Source organism: Cherax quadricarinatus, chromosome 15, assembly GCF_038502225.1.
Source record: "Cherax quadricarinatus isolate ZL_2023a chromosome 15, ASM3850222v1, whole genome shotgun sequence".
NCBI classification, from domain to species: domain Eukaryota; kingdom Metazoa; phylum Arthropoda; class Malacostraca; order Decapoda; family Parastacidae; genus Cherax; species Cherax quadricarinatus.
In genome coordinates, this window is record NC_091306.1 from 31,418,942 (window position 1) to 31,440,239 (window position 21,298).

The 21,298-nt window shown below is 40.9% G+C and overlaps 1 protein-coding gene across 1 annotated transcript; it reads left to right on the top strand.

Moving 5' to 3' along the window:
- The first annotated feature begins 320 nt into the window (after nucleotides 1-320).
- Nucleotides 321-20,124, top strand: RpL10Ab (ribosomal protein L10Ab). The gene is made up of 5 exons (XM_070085262.1): nucleotides 321-399; nucleotides 724-876; nucleotides 4,899-5,047; nucleotides 19,393-19,565; nucleotides 19,929-20,124. Exons 1-5 carry the CDS (start codon nucleotides 392-394, stop codon nucleotides 20,097-20,099), a joined length of 654 nt encoding a protein of 217 aa, XP_069941363.1. The 5' UTR covers nucleotides 321-391; the 3' UTR covers nucleotides 20,100-20,124.
- Nucleotides 20,125-21,298: the final 1,174 nt, after the last annotated feature.

Below are 21,298 nucleotides of genomic sequence, written 5' to 3' on the forward strand. Positions count from 1 at the left end.
ATATAATATATAATATGTTATGTGAGAGGAAGGTAATATGTTGTTGTAAGATGAAGAGAGGCAGGGAGGGAGAGGGAGGGAGGGAGAGGAAGGTAGGGAGTGAGGGAGGGAGGGAGAGGAAGGGAGACAGGGGGAGGTAGGGGGAGGGGGAGGCTGGGAGGCAAGGGGAGGGGGAAGCAGGGGGAGGGGGGGCAGGGAGGAAGGGGGAGGGGGAGGCAGGGAGGAAGGGGGAGGGGGAGGCAGGGAAGCAGGGGGAGGGGGGGCAGGGAGGAAGGGGGAGGGGGAGGCAGGGAAGCAGGGGGAGGGGGAGGCAGGGAGGAAGGGGGAGGGGGAGGAAGGGCGACCACCATCTTGCTGTCTTTTAGTGAGTCACAGTAACCCAGGCAACACTATGACCAGGTAACTCCTCAGTTTTAGCGGTTATTCCTGTTCCCTTCCACTTATCTCCGTGTGTTTCTTGAGTATTTGATATATTACATCAACTTCTTGATATGATGAGCCTCTTACAAACTGCAATTAAAGATGAAATTGTGATAATTATGGTGTGCACGTGTGTCCCTATGATGGCATGTATTAGCTACTGATACTTATGATGCTAGACCACTCTGAGGGCTAGTGCACATCTTCATATTATGTTATTCCACCTTGAGAGCCCTTCAATATTTCTTAATTTAAAATATTTTCAGTAGAATGTTGTGTAGGTTAATGTTAGTTTGTCTGCAGTAAGGTGAGCAGAGAGACACTGTACGAGTGTGTGAACGCTGCTCTGCTGGGCGCCAGGGAGCTTAAGAGGAACTTCAGGGAGACCGTAGAGCTGCAGATCGGCCTTAAAAACTACGACCCCCAGAAGGATAAACGTTTTAGTGGCACTGTTAAGTAAGTGTTGACCTAACCCCCAGGGTAGCCAGCAGGGTATGCCAGCCAGGGCAAGCCAGCCAGGGTATGCCAGCCAGGGTATGCCAGCCAGGGTATGCCAGCCAGGGTATGCCAGCCAGGGTATGCCAGCCAGGGTATGCCAGCCAGGGTATGCCAGCCAGGGTATGCCAGCCAGGGTATGCCAGCCAGGGCAAGCCAGCCAGGGCAAGCCAGCCAGGGCATGCCAGCCAGGGCATGCCAGCCAGGGCATGCCAGCCAGGGCATGCCAGCCAGGGCATGCCAGCCAGGGCATGCCAGCCAGGGCATGCCAGCCAGGGCAAGCCAGCCAGGGCAAGCCAGCCAGGGTATGCCAGCCAGGGTATGCCAGCCAGGGCAAGCCAGCCAGGGCAAGCCAGCCAGGGCAAGCCAGCCAGGGCAAGCCAGCCAGGGCAAGCCAGCCAGAGCAAGCCAGCCAGAGCAAGCCAGCCAGAGCAAGCCAGCCAGGGCTGCTAGACTAGGTACCTGACTGGCCACATATGTTTTACCTACACTGATCCTTCATTCACCACATGTATTTAAGACTAATTTTGTCATAAACTTTGACTTTAATAAAAAATTAAAATCCAAAATAATTTGCTTGAGGAAAAATTATTAGTTTAGCTGAGATGCTAAACCCGAATTTAATTATTTCTAAGACGTATAATCTTTAATTAATATGAAAATCAAACAAGTGCTTATTAGGCACACCTATTATTGCTGTACCAGTATAGTGCTGCAAAAGATTGTTGGTGTGGTCATATAAGTTTTGTACTGGAACAAGGTAAATTCATAGTTTAATTTCAAAATTGGGAGCAAAGAAATTGCTGGGTCCTAATGAACCGTTCTCAGGGTTATAAAGGAATGTAAGGAGGAACTTAGCAAATCATTAGCTAGTCTTTTTAACATATCGCTACAAACTAGTACTAGTGCTGGGTAAGTGGAGAATGGCAAATGCAATGCTTAGCTACAAAGTAGGAAATGTCATTAACTTTGAATTTAGACCAATTAGCCTAAGCTGTCCCATGGTTCATTTGGCAGTGCACTTGCTTTCCACTGTCTGGTTCAATCCCCAACATGGGTAGAAATGTTTGATGTTTCCTCACCTAGCAGTAAGTAGGTACCTGGGTGTTAGTTGACTGGTATTGGTTGCATCCTGGGGGACAATTAAAGGACACTAATGAAAATCAGAATTCTTGACACTTTCTTGCATTATCTTTAGTGGTTAATACCCCCCTCCCCAATTCCCCCGGGTTAACAATCCAAACAATTACGAGCTTAACCTCCGTTTTGGGGAAAATTGATGGAATCTTTAATTGCAGAGACTATTTGAAGTCTCCTTGATACTTCAATTGATCATTGGATCTCAGCATGGTTTTACAAGGGCATTCCTGCCTTATAATAAAATATTTCCACTTCTTGAGATAGTAGTAATGACTGATAATGTAAATGGGGAAAAATCAGTGTGGGGATGCAGTACAAGCAGTGTAGGGCCCTTTATTCACAAATATACATAGATGATGGAACAACAACATAAGTTTTCCGAAGACACCGAAATATGTAATCAATTTTGATGACACAGACTACAGGATGACCTGGATAGGTTAATGCAGTGGTCTGGGAAATGGCAGATGCTGTTTAATGTAGACAGATATAAGACTCCAACCTGGGATAAGAGAATGGTGCTGCTTGCAAACTGAATAATGTAGGTCTCCATAAATATGAAGTTCTGGTTAGCAGTAATTTAAAGTAAACACAACAGTGCATAAGTGTTTACAATAAGGTTAATAGAATTCTTGGCTTCATATCAAAAGGTATAAATAATAGGAGTCAGGTTAAACTTCAAACATCCTTGGTCAGGCCTCATTTTGATATGGCCTGCAGTTCTGGTCATGTAGGGAATGAACATGAATGTGCTGGAAAACATGCAGAGGATGTCATAGTTGGTTACATATAACAGAAATGTTTCTTAAGAGGATAGACTAAGGGCACTGATTCTGCACTTAGGAAAGGAAAGTTGTAGAATTGGGGGGGGGGGGGTGAATGAGGTCTATAAATGCAAGGGAGGAATAAATAATTTAAATGTGCTAAAAATATCAAACCAAGACAGGACTTAAAGCAAGGGGTTTAAGTTGAAAAATATAGGTTTAGGAAAAATACAGGAAAGCATTAGTTATTAATAATAGTATTTTATTTCAGCATGATAGTGGTTGTACAAAAGAGAACGACATTAAGTGTACATATCAAAAGCCCTTATACATCCCGAACATCTCTGGCAAACTTAAGACTAACTTAAGATTAAGAGGGTAATAACAATAAGTTGTTAATTTAGGAATTTACAATGAATACAAAATAATTGAATATCCTATTAGTTCATGCTATATAGCTTTAATAAGTGTAATGAGGAGAAGTACAGGTTTGGGAGGATTACAGTTAAAATATATATTTAATTTTTTATGTATGTTCATGACACTGAAAATATTCATTTATAGTTTTTACATATTTAGTTGATGCTGGGATGTGTTAGGGACATAAGGTGATTTTTAACAGTTTTGAAAATACTGGCTGAGTCAGTGGTTCTAGAGTGTTCTGGCAGTGTGTTCAAGATTTTGGGCCCTTTTATGTACTTTGAATTTTCGAAGAGATTTAGCCGAACACTGAGAATGTTGTAGTGATTTTTGTGCTTAGTATTGTGTCTATGGGTCCTGTTGCAACTATCAAGAAAGTGCTTCAGTTCAGGATTTATATTTCTTATTCTGAAAATGTAGGTTGCACAGTAGTAAGAGTGAATGTTTTGTATGGTGAATAGATTTAGGTCTTTGAAGAGGGGGAGAGTGTGTTGTCTAGCAATAGACTGTGATTATGTGCACTGCAGCTTTTTGTTGGGGTGTTATTGGCTTAGGGGAGTTGCTGTTGTGGATCCCCAGGCACAAATAGCATAGGTGAGGTAGGGGTAGATCAGTGAATAGTATAATGTAATAAGTAAGTTTGTGGTACAAAATAAGTCATCCAGGTCAGTATTTTTATGAGTTTTTCATTAACAGTATTAAGTGAGGCAAGATTAGGGAAAAGTGAAACACTAGTGTCAATGAAGTGAAAACCTTGTAGCTTTAAAGATCGGTTAGAGAAGTATTACATGAATGGGTGCCAGTTGGACCTGCCTATCATTGCTAGCAGGCCTGTTGCAATGCTCTTCTGTTCTTAGGTTCTAATCCTGGTTAGATACTGGCAACTAGTTTGCTGCCCTAATGGTGGTATACCCTGCTGGACCATGGTAAGGTCTAGGGAGCTGAGGTTAACCTTGGTGGACCTGCACCCAGGGTCTTAAAATAACTGGGGAGGCAAGTAACTTGCCGTTAGCCTTTATTGGTGATTTAGTGCCTGAAGACTTGAGGGAAGGAATATTTGGTAAGTAAAAGATTGTACAGTACTGTTGTAATAAGATGTTTTCATGTATTGTAATACCAGAGTTTCTCAGTTGTAAGTAGTTAGATTGTATCTGTAAGATGCTTGCATTCTATAACCAGTTTCTTATTGGCATTTATTCAAATCATCCCCCCCCCCCTTCTTTTTTATTTACCACAAGTCAGTGTTCTTTAGATACTTGTAATACTTCCTAATGCCTTTTTAGTTTAACCCTTAGACTGTCCAATCATAAATCTACATTCATTCTCGTAGCACTCTGAAAGTAGATCTGTTTTATTTTACATGCATTCAAGTGTAAAATAAAACGTCAATCTACGTTCGGAGTGCTACACGAGTGAACGTAACTCTACGCTTGGACAGTTTAAAGGTTAAAAATTGTTGTTGTAAGCCTAATTGTTAGATTATTATTAGTTATTCTACCTAAAAGTTGTTAGTTTAATGTTAGTGTTATAGCATGTTGAAAGGAACTTTAATATTTTGAATTAAAAAAAAAATAGTAATTGTCTATAAATTAAGGGCTTTAGGTTACAATTGTATGTTAAATTCTGTATAGGCTAACGTGCCCTAAATTTTACTGGTAGGTTGAAGCACATTCCCAAGCCAAAGATGAAGGTGTGTGTTTTTGGAGACCAGATGCACATAGATGAAGCAAGTGAAAATGATTTACCATGCATGTCTGCTGATGACCTCAAGAAACTGAACAAGGACAAAAAACTTGTTAAAAAGCTTGGTGGGTACATTTATTTGCATTTCAAATTAAGTATTCATGTTGATGTGACTGTCCCAGACAGTCCTTTGGAGATTTTTTCCTTACATATATTCAGATTTAGTGTAAAAAATTTTTTTTTATAATTGTATTAGTAAAACGATTACAGTAATGGACATCATTTTGTTCTGGTAATCGGTGAAGCCAAATTTGAGTAATACACTAGCTATTTTGGTTGCTGCACAGTCTGATAATGGTACAGTATTTCTGTATTCCATAACCCCAATACCTTGGTGCACATGATGGGAATTGCCAAATAAGGCATAAATTGATAATGTTAACCCTTTGACTGTTGCGGCCGTATACATATATACGTCTTACGAGGTACCGTGTTTGACGTATGTATACTCATAAATTCCAGCGGCTTCAAATCAAGCAGGAGAAAGCTGGTAGGCCCACATGTGAGAGAATGGGTCTGTGTGGTCAGTGTGCACCATATAAAAAAAAAAATCCTGGAGCACGCAGTGCATAATGAGAAAAAAACTCCGACCGTTTTTTTTTTAATTAAAATGCCGACTTTGTGGTCTATTTTCGTATAGTATTTATGGTTGTATTCTCATTTTCTTGGTCTCATTTGATAGAATAGAAAATATATTATAGAAATAGAGGTGATTTTGATTAATTTTACTATAAAAAGAACCTGGAAATGGAGCACAAAGTGCGGGAAATGTTTGATTTTTGCCGATGTTCAAAAGTAAACAAATGATGTCATTGTCCAATAAATGTCCAACTAGCCATTCTAATATGCAGTCATGAATGGGTTGACATTTGTACAATTATTACAGTATTGCAGTACTTTGCATAACAGTAAATCTTCTATTTTTTGTTTGAATAAAAATTCAAAATAGAAAGCAAGAGTAATATCAGAGGGGCCTGGAGACGTGACTGATGAACAAAGAAAATGTTATTTTAGAGCTTGGAATGTCTGCATTGTTCATTCTGGTCCTTATTTTGAAATTGTCAAATTTTTTAATTTTCGTGAAATTGGCCAAATTGCAAATTTCTGACCATGTTATTGGGTAGTTGAAATCTGTAAATGGGCAGTTTCTTGTACTCACTCAATAGAAAAAAATGGAGTTCTGAAGAAATAGCTATGAGTTTGGTTGACTGGAATAATGGAATTAGCTGAAAATAGGGCTCAAAGTGGGCGAAATTGCCGATTTGTAAATATCGCCGAGGTTGCTAACTTCGCGAGAGCATAATTCCGTCAGTTTTCCATCAAATTTCGTTTTTTTTTTTTTTGGTGTCTTTACAATCGGGAAAAGATTCTCTATCATTTCATAAGAAAAAATTTTTTTTTTTTAAATTTTGCGACACCAGGAGACACCTCAGGATTGGGGTTGCAACAGTCAAGGGGTTAAATACAGTAGGGCCCCCACTTACACGGCAGGTTAGGTTTCAGGCTACCCCTGGAAACCGAACGTCACTTTTTTCCACTTATAAATGCATATAAATAAAATAACTATACTAACATGTATTAAGTTATTAATAGAACTAGGCATTAAAAGTAATAAGAACATAGGAAAGGAGGAACACTGCAGGAGGCCTGTTGGCCCATACTAGGCAGGCCCTTTACAATTCATCCCACTAACAAAACATTTGCCCAACCCAATTTTCAATGCCACCCAAGAAATAAGCTCTGATGTGAAAGTCCCACTCAAATCCAACCCCTCCCACTCATGCACTTATCCAACCTAAATTTGAAACTAATTTAAATCCATTACTGTGGGTTCTCTCTTGGAGAGACGTCCTCAAGACCTTATTAATATCCCCTTTATTAATACCTATCTTCCACTTATACACTTCGATCAGGTCTCCCCTCATTCTACGTCTAACAAGTGAATGTAACTTAAGAGTCTTCAATCTTTCTTCATAAGGAAGATTTCTAATGCTATGTATTAATTTAGTCATCCTACGCTGAATGTTTTCTAATGAATTTATGTCCATTCTGTAATATGGAGACCAGAACTGAGCTGCATAATCTAGGTGAGGCCTTACTAATGATGTATAAAGCTGCAGTATGACCTCTGGACTTCTGTTGCTTACACATCTTGATATAAATCCCAGTAATCTATTTGCCTTATTACGTACGCTTAGGCATTGCTGTCTTGGTTTAAGGTTGCTGCTCACCATAACCCCCAAGTCCTTTTCGCAATCTGTATGGCTAAGTTCTACATCATTTAACTTATAAGTACTAGGGTTATGGGCACTCCCAAGCTTCAGAAATAAAATAAGAAATAAAACACAAACGGTACACTTATTACATGCCTTAAAATATTTGTAGTCTTAATGTAGGGTTAAAGGTGAGTAGTATTTATTTGTAGGAAGTCAGGTGTAGGAGGTATGGTAGCCAGCCAGGACACCACACTCGCATGTAATATACTACGACATTTAAAATGCTCTAGTGATAAAGTGCATATACAGTAAACTCATTACTTTAGAATATTTGTAGTCTTGATGTAGGGTGATAGGTGAGTAAACGAGGTAAAACGAATGAGACAGAATGATAGACTCGCCACCTCAAGGCGCGCACACGCGCGCACACACACACAAGAGATTGGTGCAAAAACTGGAGGACCAAGCAGGGATAACAGGGAAGGCACTACAATGGATCAGGGAATACTTGTCAGGAAGACAGCAGCGAGTCATGGTACATGGCGAGGTGTCAGAGTGGGCACCTGTGACCAGCGGGGTCCCGCAGGGGTCAGTCCTAGGACCAGTGCTGTTTCTGGTATTTGTGAACGATATGACGGAAGGAATAGACTCTGAGGTGTCCCTGTTTGCAGATGACGTGAAGTTGATGAGAAGAATTCACTCGATCGAAGACCAGGCAGAACTACAAAGGGATCTGGACAGGCTGCAGACCTGGTCCAGCAATTGGCTCCTGGAGTTCAATCCCACCAAGTGCAAAGTCATGAAGATTGGGGAAGGGCAAAGAAGGCCGCAGACGGAGTACAGTCTAGGGGGTCAGAGACTACAAACCTCACTCAAGGAAAAAGATCTTGGGGTGAGTATAACACCAGGCACATCTCCTGAAGCGCACATCAACCAAATAACTGCTGCAGCATATGGGCGCCTAGCAAACCTCAGAACAGCATTCCGACATCTTAATAAGGAATCATTCAGGACCCTGTACACCGTGTATGTTAGGCCCATATTGGAGTATGCGGCACCAGTTTGGAACCCACACCTAGCCAAGCACGTGAAGAAACTAGAGAAAGTGCAAAGGTTTGCAACAAGACTAGTCCCAGAGCTAAGAGGTATGTCCTACGAGGAGAGGTTAAGGGAAATCAACCTGACGACACTGGAGGACAGGAGAGATAGGGGGGACATGATAACGACATACAAAATACTGAGAGGAATTGACAAGGTGGACAAAGACAGGATGTTCCAGAGATTGGACACAGTAACAAGGGGACACAGTTGGAAGCTGAAGACACAGATGAATCACAGGGATGTTAGGAAGTATTTCTTCAGCCACAGAGTAGTCAGTAAGTGGAATAGTTTGGGAAGCGATGTAGTGGAGGCAGGATCCATACATAGCTTTAAGCAGGGGTATGATAAAGCTCACGGCTCAGGGAGAGTGACCTAGTAGCGATCAGTGAAGAGGCGGGGCCAGGAGCTCGGACTCGACCCCCGCAACCTCAACTAGGTGAGTACACACACACACACACACACACACACACACACACACACACACACACACTGGAGGACAGAAGGGTCAGGGGAGACATGATAACGACATACAAGATACTGCAGGGAATAGACAAGGTGGACAGAGATAGGATGTTCCAGAGAGGGGACACAGGGACAAGGGGTCACAACTGGAAGCTGAAGACTCAGACGAGTCACAGGGATGTTAGGAAATATTCTTCAGTCATAGAGTTGTCAGCAAGTGGAATAGCCTAGCAAGTGAAGTAGTGGAGGCAGGAACCATACATAGTTTTAAGAAGAGGTATGACGAAGCTCAGGAAGCAGAGAGAGAGAGAGGATCCAGTAGCGATCAGTGAAGAGGCAGGGCCAGGAGCTGAGTCTCGACCCCTGCAACCACAATTAGGCGAGTACAATTAGGTGAGTACACACACACGCACACACCACGCGCGCACACCACGCGCACACAAAGAGGAGCTAGCGACCACGTGGTTCGGTGCTTTGAATACATAGTTGCAAGTGGAGAGAGTAACAGGAGTTGAATGGGAGGAGCCTGACTATAAAAGAGGGGACTACATAGGGTTGAGGAACTTCCTGCAGGAGGTTCCGTGGGACAGAGAACTGACAGGAAAGCCAGTAAACAAAATGATGGAATATGTAACAACAAAATGCAAGGAGGCAGTGGAAAGGTTTATTCCCAAGGGCAACAGAAACAATGGGAAGACCAGAACGAGCCCCTGGTTTACCCGACGATGTAAGGAGGCAAAATTCTAAGTGCAATAGAGAATGGAAAAAGTACAGAAGGCAGAGAACACATGAAAATAGGGAGATCAGCCGCAGAGCCAGGAATGAGTATGCACAGGTAAGGAGGGAGGCCCAGCGACAGTATGGAAATGACATAGCATCGAAAATCAAGACTGACCCGAAATTGTTGTATAGTCACATCAGGAGGAAGACAACAGTCAAAGACCAGGTGATCAGATTGAGGACAGAAGGGGGAGAACTCACAAGAAATGATCAGGAGGTATGTGAGGAGCTAAACAGGAGATTTAAGGAAGTATTTACAGTAGAGACAGGAAGGGCTGTGGGAAGACAGCACAGAAGGGAACACCAAGAGGGAATATACCAACAAGTGTTGGATGACATACGAACAACTGAGGAGGAGGTGCAGAAGCTGCTAAGTGACCTTGATACCTCAAAGGCGATGGGACCGGACAACATCTCCCCGTGGGTCCTTAGAGAAGGAGCAGAGATGCTGTGCGTGCCCCTAACCACAATCTTCAACACATCCCTTGAAACTGGGCAACTACCTGAGAAATGGAAGACAGCAAATGTAGTCCCCATATTTAAGAAAGGAAACAGAAATGAGGCACTAAACTACAGACCTGTGTCTCTGACATGTATTGTGTGCAAAGTCATGGAGAAGATCATCAGGAGGAGAGTGGTGGAACACCTGGAATGGAACAAGATTATAAATGAAAACCAGCATGGGTTCATGGAAGGCAGATACTGTCACAAACATGGAGTTTTATGACAAGGTAACAGAAGTAAGACACGAGAGAGAGGGGTGGGTTGATTGCGTTTTCCTAGACTGCAGGAAGGCCTTTGACACAATTCCCCACAAGAGATTAGTGCAGAAGCTGGAGGATCAGGTGCATATAACAGGGAGGGCACTGTAATGTATCAGGGAATACCTGACAGGGAGGCAGCAACGAGTCATGGTACATGAAGAGGTATCACAGTGGGCGCCTGTGACGAGCGGGGTCCCACAGGGGTCAGTTCTAGGACCAATGCTATTTTTGATATATGCGAACGACGTGATGGAAGGAAGAGACTCTGAAGTGTCCCTATTCGCAGATGATGTGAAGTTGATGAGAAGAATTAAATCGGGTGAGGATGAGGCAGGACTGCAAAGAGACTTGGGCAGGCTGGACATGTGGTCCAGAAACTGGCTTCTCGAATTCAATCCTGCCAAATGCAAAGTCGTGAAGGTTGGGGAGGGGCAAAGAAGACCGCAGACAGAGTATAGGCTAGGTGGACAAAGACTACAGACCTCACTCAGGGAGAAAGACCTTGGGGTGACCATAACACCGAGCACGTCACTGGAGGCACAGATCAACCAAATAACTGCTGCAGCATGCGGGTGCCTGGCAAACCTGAGAATAGCGTTCCGATACGTTAATAAGGAATCGTTCGAGACACTGTACACTGTGTATGTTAGGAGTATGCAGCACCAATCTGGAACCCATACCTGGTCAAGCATGTCAAGAAGTTAGAGAAAGTACAAAGGTTTGCAACAAGGGTAGTCCCAGAGCTCAGGGGAATGTCGTACGAGGAAAGGTTGAGGGAAATTGGATTGACGACACTGGAGGACAGAAGGGTCAGAGGAGACATGATAACGACATAAAAGATACTGCGGGGAATAGACAAGGTGGACAGAGATAGGATGTTCCAGAGAGGGGACACAGAAACAAGGGGTCACAACTGGAAGCTGAAGACTCAGACGAGTCACAGGGACGTTTAGGAAGTATTTCTTCAGTCAGTCGTCAGGAAGTGGAATAGCCTAGCAAGTGAAGTAGTGGAGGCAGGAACCATACATAGTTTTAAGAAGAGAGATGACAGCTCAGGAAGCAGAGAGGGGGAGGACCTAGTAGCGATCAGTGAAGAGGTGGGGCCAGGAGCCGAGTCTCGACCCCTGCAACCACAATTAGGCGAGTACGTGCGCGCGCGCACACACACACACACACACACACACACACACACACACACACACACACACACACACACACACACACACACACACACACACACACACACACACACACACACACACACACACACACACACACAGACACACAGACACACACACACACACACACACACACACACACACACACACACACACACACACACACACACACACACACACACACACACACACACAGACACAGACACAGACACACACACACACACACACACACACACACACACACACACACACACACACACACACACACACACACACACACACACACACACACACACAGACAGACAGACAGGCACACACACAGGCAGACGCACACAGACCTAGTAGCGATCAGTGAAGAGGCGGGGCCAGGAGCTCGGACTCGACCCCCGCAACCTCAACTAGGTGAGTACAACCTCAACTAGGTGAGTACACACACACACACACACACACACACACACACACACACACACACACACACACACACACACACACACACACACACACACACACACAGACACACACACACACAGACACACACACACAGACACACACACAGACAGACAGACACACACAGACAGACAGACAGACAGACAGACAGACAGACACACAGACAGACAGACAGACAGACACACAGACAGACAGACACAGACACACACAGACAGACACAGACAGACACACAGACAGACACACAGACAGACACAGACACACAGACAGACACAGACAGACACACAGACACACACAGACACACACAGACACACACAGACAGACACACACACAGACACACACACAGACATACACACACAGACACACACACACAGACACACACACACAGACACACACACACAGACACACACACACAGACACACACACACAGACACACACACACAGACACACACACACAGACACACACACACAGACACACACACACAGACACACACACACAGACACACACACACAGACACACACACACAGACACACACACACAGACACACACACACAGACACACACACACACACACACACACACACACAGACAGACAGACAGACAGACAGACACACACACACACACACACACACACACACACACACACAGACACACAGCCAAATTCAGTCAGCCAGCCACCTGGCCTTCCAAACACATATTACGTATGTTCCCAAATTGTTTCTCTTAGAGCATAGGTTATAGGGCATTCTGACAGAATGACAATACCAGTGGTATCAGAATTGAAAGGATGTTGCAGTAATGTTTGTTGCACATGGGTTATTATCGAGGTTTTTGATATTTCCTCCACTTGTGTCCACATCCATCTCAAAGCCACTAAACTTGGGGTCAACATAACTTTCGTCTTAACTCTTTCAGGGTCGAGAGACCCTCTCCTAAACTCATTCTCAGGGTCGAAAATTTTTTGGAAAAATTTTTTTTACGAAATGATAGAAAATCTTTTCCCAATCACGACACCAAAAGTATGAAATTTGATGGAATACTTAAGGGATTATGCTCTCGCGATGTTAGTGGTCTTGATGTTTACGTATCGGCGATTTTTGCCCACTTTGAGCTCTAATTTTGGCCAATTTCAGTGTACTAGTCCACAAAAATCATACACCTACCATCCGACTTATGACCTGCTCGACTTACGACCACTCGACTTACGACCACTCGACTTACGACCACTCGACTTACGACCGTGTATTTTATGCCAAATTTCTGGGAAATAAACAACTATTTGTGTTGTACACAGTGTTTATCCTAAACCTTACAGTATAAAATACAGTACTAACAACATAAAAAGTAAAGTAAAACATGAAATACCAAAATAAAAGTCATTACAAAAATGTTTTGTTGATATTCAGTAGTAAAGTTCGACTTGCGACCATTTCGAGTTACGACCGGTTTCTCGGAAATGAACTTGGTCGTAAGTCGGATGGTAGGCGTATCTATTTCGCTAGAACTCCATTTTTTTTTTTCTATCGAATGAGTACAAGAAACCACCCATTTGCAGATTTCAAGTATCCAATACAGGGGTCAGAAATTGGCAATTTTGCCAATTTCACACATTTCAGAAGATGCCAATTTCCAATTAGGGTCCAGAATAAGCAAAACAGACATTCCTGGCACTAAAATAACATTTTCTCTCTTCATTAGTCACTTCCCAATGCCCATCTTACATTCTTTTGCTTTCCACTTTGAATTTTATTCTCACAAAAAATAGAGATTTACTGTTATGCAGACTACTGCATTAGTGTAGAAATGGTATAAATAATATCAGTGCACTTGTGAAAGAATATTACTCGCCAGTTGAAATCATCTCAATTTCTGAAGTATGTCTTCCACTATAAAAATGAGACCAGGAAAACTGGAATACAACCATAAATACCATACGAAAATACACTGAAGTCGCTATTTTAAACCAAAAACAGTCGGATTTTTTTCTCATTATGCACTGTGTGCTGCAGGATTTTTTTATACTGTGCACACTGACCTCATAGATCCATTCTTTCATATGTAAGCCTACCAGCTTTCACTAGATTTGAAGGCGCTAGAATTTAGGCGTTCTAGTACGTCAACCCTGACACGTAAGCTGTACTAGTACGTCGGAAACCCTGAAAGGATTAAAAAGGGTGTTAATACGACATGACATCAGTGAATCCCACACTGTTTGCTCTACCTGGCGCTCAATTGAACTAGTGCTCCCACAAGGTACTAAGTGATCCCAGATTTCTTTAACCCTTTTACTGTTGAAACCCCCAATCCTAGTTGTGTGTGTGTGTGTGTGTGTGTGTGTGTGTGTGTGTGTGTGTGTGTTGCAAAATATTAACCCTTTCAGGGTTTTGGACGTACTAGTACGGCTCGCGCACCAGGGTTTTTGACGTACTAGTACACCTAAATTCTAGCGCCCTCAAATCTAGAGAGAATGCTGGTAGGACTAGGTATGAAAGAATGGGTGTGTGGTCAGTTTGCGCAGTATAAAAAAATCCTGCAGCACAGTGCGTAATGAGAAAAAAACTTTGCCGTGTTTTTGGATTAAAACAGGGACTTTGCACTGTATTTTCGTATGGTATTTATGGTATTCAGATATTTGGGAGTGGACGTGTCAGCAGATGGGTTTATGAAAGATGAGGTGAATCATAGAATTGATGAGGGGAAAAGGGTGAGTGGTGCACTTTGGAGTCTGTGAAGACAAAGAACTTTGTCCTTAGAGGCAAAGAGGGGAATGTATGAGAGTATAGTTTTACCAACGCTCTTATATGGGTGTGAAGCATGGGTGATGAATGTTGCAGCGAGGAGAAGGCTGGAGGCAGTGGAGATGTCATGTCTGAGGGCAATGTGTGGTGTGAATATAATGCAGAGAATTCATAGTTTGGAAGTTAGGAGGAGGTGCGGGATTACCAAAACTGTTGTCCAGAGGGCTGAGGAAGGGTTGTTGAGGTGGTTCGGACATGTAGAGAGAATGGAGCGAAACAGAATGACTTCAAGAGTGTATCAGTCTGTAGTGGAAGGAAGGTAGGTGGGGTAGGGGTCGGCCTAGGAAAGGTTGGAGGTTTTGTGTGCGAGGGGCTTGGACTTCCAGCAGGCATGTGTGAGCATGTTTGATAGGAGTGAATGGAGACAAATGGTTTATAATACTTGATGTGCTGTTGGAGTGTGAGCAAAGTAACATTTATGAAGGGGTTCAGGGAAACCGGCAGGCCGGGCTTGAGTCCTGGAGATGGGAAGTACAGTGCCTGCACTCTGAAGGAGGGGTGCTAATGTTGCAGTTTAAAAACTGTAGTGTAAAGCACCCTTCTGGCAAGACAGTGATGGAGTGAATGATGGTAAAGTTTTTCTTTTTCGGGCCACCCTGCCTTGGTGGGAATCGGCCAGTGTGATAAAAAAAAAAAAAATAAAAAAAATAAAAAAAAATTATTTTTGTATTCTAGTTTTCCTGATCTCATTTTATAGAATGGAAGACATGTTACAGAAATTGAGATGATTTTGACTGGTTTTACAATGAAAAGTACCTTGAAATTGAGCTCAAAGTAGCAGAAATTTTGATTTTTACCAAAGTTCTAAAGTAAACAAATCATGCTAAGCGTCCAATACACGTCAACTGGTGAGTCTAATATTCTTTCACAAGTGCGCTGATATTATTTATAACATTTCTACACTAATGCAGTAGTCTGCATAACAGTAAATCTTCTATTTTTTGTGAGAATAAAAATTCAAAGTGGAAAGCAAAACAACGTAAGAGTGGCATGGGGACGTGACTAATGAACAGAGGAAATATTATTTTAGTGCCAGGAATGACTGTCTTGTTTATTCTGGACCTTATTTGGAAATTGGCATCTTATGAAATTTGTGTGAAATTGGCAAAATTGCTAAATTCTGACCACTGTATTAGATAGTTGAAATGGGTAAATGGGTGGTTTTTTTTTATTTATTTATTTTTATTTTTTTTTTTTGAAATTTGGGCGACCCTGAGAACAAGACTGGGAGAGGGCCTGGGGACCTTGAAAGGGGTTAAAAAAAATTTTTTTTTCTTATGAGATGATAGAGAATCTTTTCCCGATGCTAATGACCCCAAAAGTACGAAATTTGATGGAAAACTTATGGAAATACGTTCTTGCGAAGTTAACCACATTTACGCATCAGTGATTTCGCCCACTATTTTCGGCCAGTTCCATTGTTCCAGTCTACCAAACTTATAGCTATTTCTTTAGAACTCCATTTGTTCTATTGAGTACAAGAAACCTCCCATTTACCGATTTCAACTACCCAATAGTCAGAAATTGGCATTTGGCCAATTTCATGCAAATTAAAAAATGACAATTTCTAAGTTGGGTCAAGAATGAACAATGCCGACATTCCTGGTACTAAAATAACATTTGCTATGTTCATCAGTCACGTCTCCAGGCCCCTCTTGCTTTCTATTTTGAATTTATATTCACACAAAAAATAGAAGATTTACTGTTATGCAGACTACTGCATTATTGTAATTGTATAAATGTCAACCCATTCATGACTATTAGAATGGCTAGTTGGACATTTATTGGACTGATGTAATTTGTTTACTCTTGAGCATTGGCCAAAATCGAACATTTCTGCTACTTTGAGATCCAATTCAAGTCCTTTTCATAGTGAAACTATGTAAATTAAAAGGACACAAGTGCAACTAATGTGACAATTTTATTGTGGCAACGTTTCGCTCTCCAGGAGCTCCTGGAGAGCGAAACGTTGCCACAATAAAATGTCACATTAGTTGCACTTGTCATTTTACTTTACATATTGTTGGTAATTCTACCAACATTATCACAGTGAAACTAATCAAAATCATCTCTATTTCTGTATGTCTCCCATTCGATCAAATGAGACCACGAAAACAAGGATACAAAAATAAATACTATACGAAAATACACCTCAGCGTTTTAACCCAAAAACATGGTCTGAGTTTTTTTTCTCATTATGCACTGTGTGCTGCAGGATTTTTTTTATAATGCACACACTGACCACACAGACCTATTCTCTCACACATGGGAGTACCAGCTTTCTCCGTCTTGATTTGAAGCCGCTAGAATTTTTGAGTATATATACATCAAACACATTGGCTCAAAAGATGTATGTATATGACTGAAACAGTCAAAGGATTAATACTGTGCACACCGAGTGTTAACCCTTGGAGAGTCGATACCCCTGATCCTTAACACTCTCGGTCAAAAAAAAAAATTATGAAATGGAGAATCTTTTCCCGATACTAATGACACCGGAAGTACAAAATTTGATAGAAACCTTACGAAATTATGCTCTCACGAAGTTAGCGATATCTGCGATATTTATCTATCGGCGATTTTGCCCACTTTGAGCCCTATTTTGGGCAAATTCTATTGTTCCAGTTTACTAAAATCGTAGCTATTTCACTATAACTCCATTTGTTTTATCAATTTAGTACAAGAAACCGCCCATTCACCGATTCAACTGCCCAATAAAGTGGTCAGAAATTGGCAATTTGGCCAATTTCAACCAAAGTTCAAAAGATGCCAATTTCAAAATAGGGTCCAGAATAAACAAGACACATACCTGGCACTAAAATAACATTTTCTCTGTTCATTAGTCACGTCTTCAGGCCCCTCTTATATTACTCTTGCTTTCCATTTTGAATTTTTATTCTCAAAAAAAAAAAAAATACTGTTAGGCAAACTACTGCATTTTTGTAAAAATGGTATAAATAATATCAGCGCACTTGTGAAGGAATATTGCTCACCAGTTTGACGTGTATTGGACGCGTGGCGGGAATTGTTTACTCTTGAACATTGGCAAAAATCGAACATTTCCACTACTATGAACTCAAGTTCAAGGTACTTTTCGTTGTGAAACCAATCAAAATCATCTCTTGTTCTGTAATGTATCTTTCATTCTATCAAGTGAGACAAAGAAAACGAGAAAACAACCATAAAAACCATACAAAAATACACTGCAAGGTCACTGTTTTAAACCAAAAAGTCAGTTTTTTCTCATTCACTGCGTGCTGGAGGATTTTTTCTTATACTGCACACACTTACCACATAGACCCATTCTTTCATATATAGGCCAGCTTTCTTCCACCAGATTTGAAGGCGCTAAAATTTTGGCGTATAAATATGGGACCGACACTTGGCCATCAATCCATACATATACACTGGACTGTTGCGAATGAGGGTTTACATTAGGTCACTAATCCTTTTGGTGGGGAATCAGTTTGAATGTTGGCTTTTATCTAGGGGAAAACTCCAATGGCAACAAGGGTTTAGTGTGACAAACATAGCCTTCTTAACCAAAGAGGCTTTTTTTTGTTAACCTTTTTTCTTTAGGATGACCAGAACTCAAGTAAAATCCTTGTCTTTAATAATAATAAAACTTAGATTGCATCTTCATATATCTATGAACCATAATCTTAAAGAGCATGAAATTACGTTTATTTCCCTTGACACATGAAGGGTAGAATTATATACAGCTATTGTTAATAGGCAGTCAATATAAGACATGAAATAACTGATACATTGCTAACAACTCGTATCAATGTCTTCACAGAGACATTAAATTCAGATTATCCATACAGGAAGTTTGATCGATATTCCCATGCAAGGAATCTGAATATGAATAGAGAACTCTAGAAAACGGGGATCAGACTAAGTATGAGAGTACAAGGCAGAGTACTACTTGGGAGTGAGTGGGTGAACCTACTGCCTGTTCTAAGGAGGGGTAATCCAACGTAAGGTAGGATCACGTGACTTAGCAGGTAGGCAAGTTGCTGACTGGTAACCAGCACTCTTAACTAGTGGTTTCCCACTACATGAAAATCACATACTTAATAGTATGAATGCCTAACAAATTACAGAATATAATACAAGATTTACAATGGTGATGAACATTATACATATATCGCCTACCATGGTACTTGTAGCGTTAGATGATATAAAGCAGACCTTGTCCCTTTCAGCTATGAAGGAAGAAGATCGTGATATAATATTAATTAGAACACATTTGAGTGTCTCAATAAAGAGCACAATCTTAGTCAAAAGATGCAACAGGGACTGACCCTGAAAGGGTTTAAGACCCATTCTATACTGACCAGGCATCTCGGGTCAGTCGTGCCAAATTTGGAGGCAGGAAAAAATAAAACTTATCTACATTTGGAGTGCCAGTGGTAAGAACATAGATCTGTTTGGACAGTTAATGGGTTAATATTTATTGTCTTCCAGATACTGTTTCAGTTTGGTGGTACTCATTTTTTTGACTTGTATATATAGCCTGATTATTTTTTATTTTCCAGTCTTTGAATGATGAATCAAATTTTTCTGATAGCTTGATGTTACTTCAGCTCACTCTGATATTTAATAAACAATATATTCATGTATATTTCTATTCTATTCTTTAATATTAATTATTCTTTCAACAGCTAAGAAATATGATGCTTTTATTGCATCAGATGCCTTGATTAAGCAGATTCCTCGGTTGTTGGGTCCTGGCCTTAACAAGGCAGGAAAGTTCCCTACCATGTGCACTCACTCTGAAAAACTGAGTGAAAAGGTTGATGAAATAAAGGCAACAATTAAGTTCCAAATGAAAAAGGTATGTTTTTTTTTTTTTCTGATTGTTGTGTTGGCAAATATTAAAGAATTTCTACATGAGCATTACTAAACTATACAGTATGTTTTTCTGAAGTGTTTTGCTAAAAAAAAATTTAAACTTCAAATGTCATTGGTTAAACTGTGCTTACACACCATGTGCCTTTTTATTTTTATTTGTGCGTACAGTAATGTACATTTTGGAATTAAATGTTAAATGAAATTACTGCTGCTTGGATCTTAACAATGATGGAATGCATGTATTACCTGAACCAAATGTGTTGACACCACATTACTGAGTATTTTAAAATCTCCAGTACCTTTATTTTTGTGTGTTTTATGATTTACCTATTTTTTTACTTTGCAGGTGTTGTGCTTGTCAGTTGCCATTGGTCATGTGGATATGACTGCCGATGAGCTGGTTCAGAACATATACCTTGCAATGAACTTCCTGGTCTCGCTTCTTAAAAAGCACTGGCAGAATGTGCGCTCCCTTCATATTAAGTCTACGATGGGCAAATCCCAGCGTCTGTACTAAGCTAATAAAAGGAAGCAGAGTAAAAGAGTTTTATTTTTAGACTTTAAAACCTAGTAATGGCTTCTTGATGTGAATGAGAAAATTTAATCTAAAGTCTGAGGTTGGTAATACTGTACATAATGGATTGGCCTGCTATGAAAGTATATTGTCAGCTTCATTGCTGATGTTTTTGCCGTTTAGAAGTTGTCTTATGGAAGTATCCTTGAACTGAAGTATTCATTGGCTGTACCTGTTGACATTACATGCTCTCTTAATTTCCTGAGAGGATGCTGGTGTTGGGGTTCAGTCAATGAAATTAATGTTGCCTTTGCCCTTGTGGTTTAGTGCTTCTTTTTTATTATAATTATTTTCCAGGTACTGTAATGACTTTGAAGCACATCCACATGGAATAATACTCTTAAATTTGTTTGTTAATGTCTGCATTGCGCTCTACCTTGCAGGATTTAATAACTGTTAGGTTTAGCAGTTTTGTGTAGTAATCTTAGTTTCTTGCTCTATGACTTGTGGCCTTATTACTTTTTTTATTGAACCCAATTGCCTCCTACAATTCCCTAGTATTGTTTTCCCCCCTTTCCCATGGATATAGCCATTTGTTAATGAACTTAAGAGTAATTGTTTTAATTCATGCATTGTTACTTGTGCAATATTGATTTGCATAATACAGCAAAATTTTTGCTCTAATAATGACTTAGAGTAAGGTTTGTGACAAAATACTGACTGAATAGTCCACAAGAATCTTAGTGATACTTTGTATATTGTACTATTTTGAGATGCATTTTCTACATTTCACAATGAAAAGGAGAAAGATCTGTCCAAGAAATTTGGACTACTGTTCCTTGACACTTGTGTACAGTTCAGGACATTTATTAAAGGAAATGTTTTGCCATGAGTGGCTTCAGTCCTAATACAGAGAAACTAAGAGTATATGTATAGTGGTAGGAGTCGGGTGGAGTGTTGCGTGGGTAGAGGTGGTGGTGGTAGTCATAGCAGTGGAATTAATGTGGTGAGATGGGTGGCTTAGAGACTGACCTGTTGATACCATGTTACAGTAGTCTCCTGAATGGGTAATATCCTGTTGATTAGCAATTTTGGGATACTAACTGCCAGACTTTTGTTGGATAGTGTTACTGACAGCAATTACGACAGTTTCTATGTGTTTTCTCTTAAATTGTCTTTTTAATCACTAGTTTAGCACCTCT